Source organism: Dermacentor andersoni, chromosome 2, assembly GCF_023375885.2.
Source record: "Dermacentor andersoni chromosome 2, qqDerAnde1_hic_scaffold, whole genome shotgun sequence".
Lineage (NCBI taxonomy): Eukaryota > Metazoa > Arthropoda > Arachnida > Ixodida > Ixodidae > Dermacentor > Dermacentor andersoni.
This window is the reverse complement of record NC_092815.1, coordinates 182959582-182966132: the sequence shown is the minus strand read 5'-3', so window position 1 is coordinate 182966132 and position 6551 is coordinate 182959582. Positions and strand designations below refer to the sequence as shown.

At 51.0% G+C, this 6551-nt stretch overlaps 1 protein-coding gene across 1 annotated transcript; it reads left to right on the top strand.

Moving 5' to 3' along the window:
- On the top strand, positions 1-4074 carry LOC126540842 (uncharacterized). The gene has a single exon (XM_050187671.1). The coding sequence runs from the start codon at positions 1-3 to the stop codon at positions 4072-4074; it is 4074 nt and encodes a 1357-aa protein (XP_050043628.1).
- Positions 4075-6551: the final 2477 nt, after the last annotated feature.

The window sequence follows — 6551 nt, the reverse complement described above, 5'->3', positions numbered from 1 at the left end:
ATGTGCGACCCTGACTTTAGGAGACACCGCAACACTGATGAAAGGGATGCATCTTCGTCACCGGTGATTGAGCAAGCCACGGTGTTGAAGTCCTCATTAGGCACGGGAGATGACTTGATGTGCAATGGAGAGCAGCAGTTTCTCCTACAGACAGCGCGAGCTTGGACAGAGGGTCCACATGAACGTACGCTTGTCAGGCTTCTCCTGGACGGTGGCAGCCAGCGAACCTTCATTCATCGCAAGCTATCCGAAAAGCTGCAGTTAAAAGTGCTGGGAGAAGAGGAACTTAAAATATTTGCCTTTGGTGAGACATCAGCCACCACACGCACAAAAACGCGTCGAGTGGAGCTGTGGCTCAGAAGCCAGTACGACGGAAAAGGGGTGCGAGTGGAAGCGCTGGAGGTTCCTTGCATCTGTGTAGATATCATGGCTGCTCCATCAAATTCTGTTCTACTTCAACTTTCAAAATTTCACTTCCAAGTCGCAGACGCCTCGCGGGGCGACGAAAGCGAAAATATTGACCTTTTGATTGGCGCTGATCATTACTGGGAAATTGTCACGGGATCCACTAAGCATCTCAGCTCCAAATTGATGGCGGTGGAGACTGTATTCGGATGGGCAGTCCAGGGCCAGGTCGGCACAAGGAAGTCAACAGGAGTCTGCTCCTCGGCTGCTGGCGTGATGCGGATAGGAGTGAGTGAACAAATTTACAAGGAAATATCAGCACAGCTAAAGTCTTTCTGGGAGCTCGAGCACATCGGTATCAAGGAACATGAGCCAGTTCGTCACGAGGACGCAGTCCTTCAGCACTATAAAGAAACCGTCAACATTGAGAATGGCCGCTATAAGGTGTCGTTCCTTTGGAATTCGATGGTTTACGAGCTTGGCGACAACTACGAGTGCGCAGCAAGGCGTCTTAAAGCACAGACAAAGCGCCTCTTGGAAGGAGGTTCGTTGATTAGGGAATACGACGCCTGCATAAGAGACTACATAGAAAAGGGCTATGCAGAGCCAGCCAGCAAGGACTGCGGCACGTCGGAAGGTCCGGTGTACTATATGCCACATCAAGCAGTTGTTCGTCGCGAAAGCCAGACGACAAAACTGAGGGTAGTATTTGATGCATCATCAAGTGCCAAAAATCGCCTCTCACTGAACAATGTTTTGGAAAGTGGCCCAAACCTAAACCCAGAGCTCATTGATCTGCTGATCAATTTCCGTACTTACAACATTGCCATCGTTGCGGATATTGAAAAGGCCTTTCTCCAAATATCACTATCAGAGGGCGATCGGAACGCTGTGCAGTTTCTGTGGTACGCTGTGACGCCAAAGAAAGGGGAAGAGCTTCCAGCTGTGGTGACCTATCGCATGACTCGCGTGCCGTTCGGTGTCACGTCGAGCCCATTTCTCTTGGCTGCAACGTTGCAACATCATCTTGAAGGCCTGCCGGAACGGTATGCTGAAACTGCAGGTATTCTGCGCAAGCATCTTTACGTGGACGACCTTGTAACTGGGGTTGACAGCCTTGACAAGGGTAAGGTCTTGTGCCAGGAATCCAAAGATATATTGTCTCAAGCAGGGATGCGGCTACACAAGTGGATGTCGAACGACCGCGATCTCGTCAACTTCTTAGAGAATGGCAATGTGGAGAGTACGAACGCTGATGCTGGACATGCTGCAGCTACAAAGGTATTGGGAGTAGGTTGGAATGCTCAGACTGACCACTTTGAATACAACCTAACTTCACTCATCGACTTCCTCTCCGCAAGAGCCGACAACAAGAGATTTGTGCTGCAGGTCTCGGCAAGAATTTTCGACCCTTTTGGATTTATTGCTCCCACAACATTATGCGTAAAGGTAATGTTCCAGAAGTTGTGGGAGTTGGGAATTGGTTGGGACGATCCCTTGCCTGAGACATTGCAGCCTGAGTGGGACTGCTGGTGTAGGGAGCTTCCATGCATTGAAGGAGTGTCTATTCCAAGACTGATAGCGGCAGACATTAGAAACGATGATACGGAGAAAGTGGTGCATGTTTTCTGTGACGCAAGCCCGAAGGCCTATGGTGCTGTCGCATATATCGTGACCAAGTCTCCGTTCGGACTAACAAATGTCAGCTTGGTCATGGCTAAATCAAGAGTGGCCCCTTTGAAACGCCTCTCGCTACCCCGATTGGAGCTGATGGGAGCCCTTACTGGCGCGCGACTATGCCACTACGTTGCGAAGGCCTTGGATCTGAAGAGCGTTGCTACCATCCTCTGGACTGACTCTACAGTAGCTATGTACTGGATCAAGGGAAACGCTGCCAGATGGAAGCCCTTCGTGGCAAATCGAGTCTCAGAGTTACAAGCGCTGACAGATCCCAGGGATTGGAGACACTGCCCAGGCTCAGACAACCCCGCTGACCTAATCACCTGCGGCATTCTCCCATCGGCCCTGCGGGAAAGCGAACTGTGGTGGAAAGGACCCCGTTGGCTTCAGGAGGATGACACGTCTTGGCCAATGATAAGTGAGCCGAGCTCGAAGGTTAGGGAGTGCCAAATGGAAGAGCGAAAGGTGACGGTGATGCCCATAGTATCATCGTCATCCATGGCAATTTTCAATGTTGAGAATTATAGTTCATTCAGCAGAGTCGTGCGAGTAACCGCGTGGGTCCGCCGCTTTGTCGACAACTGCCACAACAAAGAAGGAAGGACGATCGGCCCATTACGAGCTGAAGAAGTAATCAGCGCCGAAAGATACTGGTTGGCTAAAGCTCAACAGGATGCGTTCAGCGACGACATTTCAAACCTGAAGAATCAAAGACCGCTGCACAAGAGCTCTCCTGTTTTGCCTTTCAACCCGTACTTCGACAAAGAGGGCCTCATGCGAGTTGGTGGACGCTTGCAATTCAGTGATAACAACGAAGAGACTAAGCATCCCGTTGTTCTCCCTGGCAAGCACCCCCTCACGTCACTGCTCATACGGAAGGAACATTTGAGAATGCTGCACGCGGGCGTACGCGATACTCTAGCACAGCTGCGAGAATTGTATTGGATTATCCGAGGACGTCAGGCCGTAAAGAAAATTATCAAGCAGTGCCTCGTCTGTCACAAACAAAGTTGCCCTCCAGCTACGGAACCAGTAGCACCACTTCCAGCTGACAGAGTGACAAAGGGAAACCCGTTCGACATCGTTGGCATCGATTTTGCAGGGCCCTTGATTTGTCAACAGTCACGCGACAGCAAAAAATGCTACATCGGTATTTTCACCTGTGCTGTGACACGTGCCGTCCACCTTGAGCTCGTCAGCGACCTGTCGGCTACAGCCTTCCTCTTGGCCTTTAAACGCTTTGTGGCACGCCGTGGAATTTGCTCGACGGTGTATTCGGACAACGCGCTCACATTCAAGCGTGCAGCCAGGGATCTAAAGGCAATGTTCATGCTGTTGCAGGTCGAGGAATTGCAGTCATACTTCGCCGGAAACCAGATCAGATGGAAGTTTATTGTTGAACGGGCAGCTTGGTGGGGTGGATTCTGGGAACGGATGGTGCGATCTGTGAAAGTAGCATTGCGAAAGGTGTTAGGTCGGAGCAGCTTGAGTTTCGAAGAACTGACCACCGTTCTTTATGAGGTGGAGGCCGTGATCAACTCACGCGCTTTGACTTTCATATATGATGATGCTCAAGAGCCAGAACCACTCTCACCGGCTCATTTCCTTGTCGGAAGAAAGTTGACGACCCTTCTTCCACACCTGCTGCCGGACGAAATTCCTGGCGGTGGCATGCATCTCTCACGACGCTGGAAGTACCGGACTGCCATGGCCGACAGTTTCTGGAGACGGTGGCGGAAAGAGTACTTATTGGAGCTCAGATCGGCACATATGTGCCGACCAACGACATCGAGTGATCTGAAGAAAGGCGCATTGGTGCTCCTGAAGGAAGACCGTTTGAAACGCCACATGTGGAAGACCGCCAGAATTAAGGAAACATTTAAGGGTAGAGACGGCAGGGTGCGGTCCTGCAAACTGGTATTAAGTGGGGGAACTGAGGTGAAGCGACCAATACAGCTGCTGTATCCCTTGGAGATTGTGGAGCAATGAGCTCAATAATAGTTCGCTCATCCGGGGGAGGTTGTTGTATATCCTCAATTCTGGAGCCAAAGTCCCCCTCCCCAGCGGCGCCGGACATTTGATACCCCTCAAACTACGTGCCTTACTGGCGGGCGCGATGTATACAAACGGCGAGCGGCGGTGCGGTGGTGCCTTCCAAGTGTGGAGGTGGTGGTGATAACTTTATTGCACACAGGGGAGTTGCGGACACGCAGGTCCTTGGGCCCCCGCACGGCCCCACTGCACTCAAGCGTTCATGTCCCGGAGGCTCATGACCCTGGCAGCCCGGCCTGTGGCGATGGCTTTGGTGCGTGCGTGGTGCAAGAATGCTTGTGTGGCATGGTGTATTATGACTTTCTCCTTCTCACTACTCTCTCCCATTTCCCATACCTTCTAGTGAAAAATAAAGCAGTCTTCTTGATGCGCTCGAAGCGAAAGGACGTCTGTCGTTTTTCCATCAGTTCAAAGTTTTCCGTCTCTTATTCCACAACAAGGTGAAGCAGCGGACACTGACGCCCCATTTGCCGACCGCTGTGTCGGACAGACTGTGTCGCATCTTCGGCGCTCGTGCTAAATCAGTCGCGGTGGATCATAGCTTTCTCGTGCCTTACGGTGATGTACCTTGTCAATAACATCACAGATGTTTCTGTGGGAGCAGTAGCGACCGTAGTAGAGCCCGTATCGCATATATTGAAAACAAGTCGCGGGGTGTGGTAGTGCTGAACTGAGCGTCACAAGTTGGCGGCTGCACGTAATTATATTTATTCAATCGTGTTTTTACTAATTGTACCAACGTGTCATTATTTAGCATTATTCGCGGCGCTTCCAGGGCACCAAAGCGGCAACGGGGACACCAAAGGCAGAACCTAGTCCGTGGGTTGGAGCTCGCCGAGGCCTGCTCGTGCCAGGAGTGTAGATCGGCTATCGCGGTCAGCGATTTTTTATGCGAACACCCCCTGGCACGCTTGGGCCTCCGCAGCCCCAACCCACGGGCCACCCTGCTTCCAGCTTTGATCCCCCGCTACCCCTTGGGTGCCCTGGAGATCCTGCGCCGCCTGCTTTATTATATCCTCAGGTGCTCTCCTGAGGCCTCCGTTTGCCGGTTACATGTGCCCTCCTGGAGCAGCGCTTGTAAAAAATCCTATCTATCGTCGCGACGAAAAAAACGACCCGCGACTTATACACCCGTCAGAACATCGCCCCTTCAGACACAGCGATCACCAAGCGGCGTCCGCGCCCACTGCCTCACCGCGCGGGCAGCCAGCGTCGGAGCGTATAAACTAACTCGACCGCATTCCGCGATGCCGGCATGTCTAGGGGACTAACGAATACAATGCGCGCTAAGAAACGCGTGTGTTCGAAGGTAGTCGAGTGTTCAAAACTAGTAGGCATCAACGAGACCCGACGGCGACGACGCGGATAAGTAGGGTGGCCAAAGTTTAATTTCTATACAGGTGGCCGCGGCCGAGTGTGAGCAGATGGTAGTCGACTTTTCCGGAAGTATAGTTCTTATCGAAATTCAAAATAAAATTTTCGCCTAATTCAGCTTGTTTATTAAGCTGCTAATTAAATGATATTGCGCGACAAAAAAACGACACGGACGCGAGAGAAGACGACACACCAAGCGCAATCTTTCAACCTTGGTGTGTCGTCTTCTCTCACGTCCATGTCGTTTTTTCTGTCCCGCAATATCATTTAATTAAAGGATTACCAACTTGCCCGGAATGGTGCTCTTATTAAGCTGCGTCAGTAAACATATGCAGTAATATATAAATATGCAGTGACAGTAGGAAGAAGAGCACTGATCCAAACACCCTTCTTGATCCATGTCAGTTATTGGGTAACAGCAGCCGCGAGCTGCATATCGGAATCTGCTATATTTAGAAATAAAGCGTCCAGAAACGACTGAGGAGCAGGCTTCTGTTGAAAAGAGAGCGTTTGAGAAAAAGGTGGGCTCGCGCTCCATTTGCGAGTTCCAATAAGGCCCTACGCAACGCGCAATACTGCAAAATTTGGCCTAGCAGCGTAGACTGCGTTTTTTTTATCAAGCCTGAGGAGTGGTTCAGGAGAGCCAGGAGACAATAACGAGACTCCTCCAATGGTTTCACCTCCCAGTACACGTGCGCACGTTCGTCAATGGCTTACTTCATTCCTAAACCTTTCCTATCCTCCTGGCTGGGCACACAGAATGATTGTTCACCTTGCACAGTGGTGTTCCACGGGGCTCCGTCTTTGCACCAATAGTGTTAAACATCGCTCTTCTTCCATTGGCTTGGTAACCTGACATTTACTTTATCATGTACACCGATGAAATTACTTTGCGGACTGTCTACCGTAAGCTCTCCCGCCAAGAACAAACGTTTCAAACGGCCCTAGACGTGATTATAGTGACTGGTGTGAGCATGCAGGATTAGAAATATAGAAAGACAGGAGAGCATATCAGACTGCAGCAAGCAGGTACGGGCACG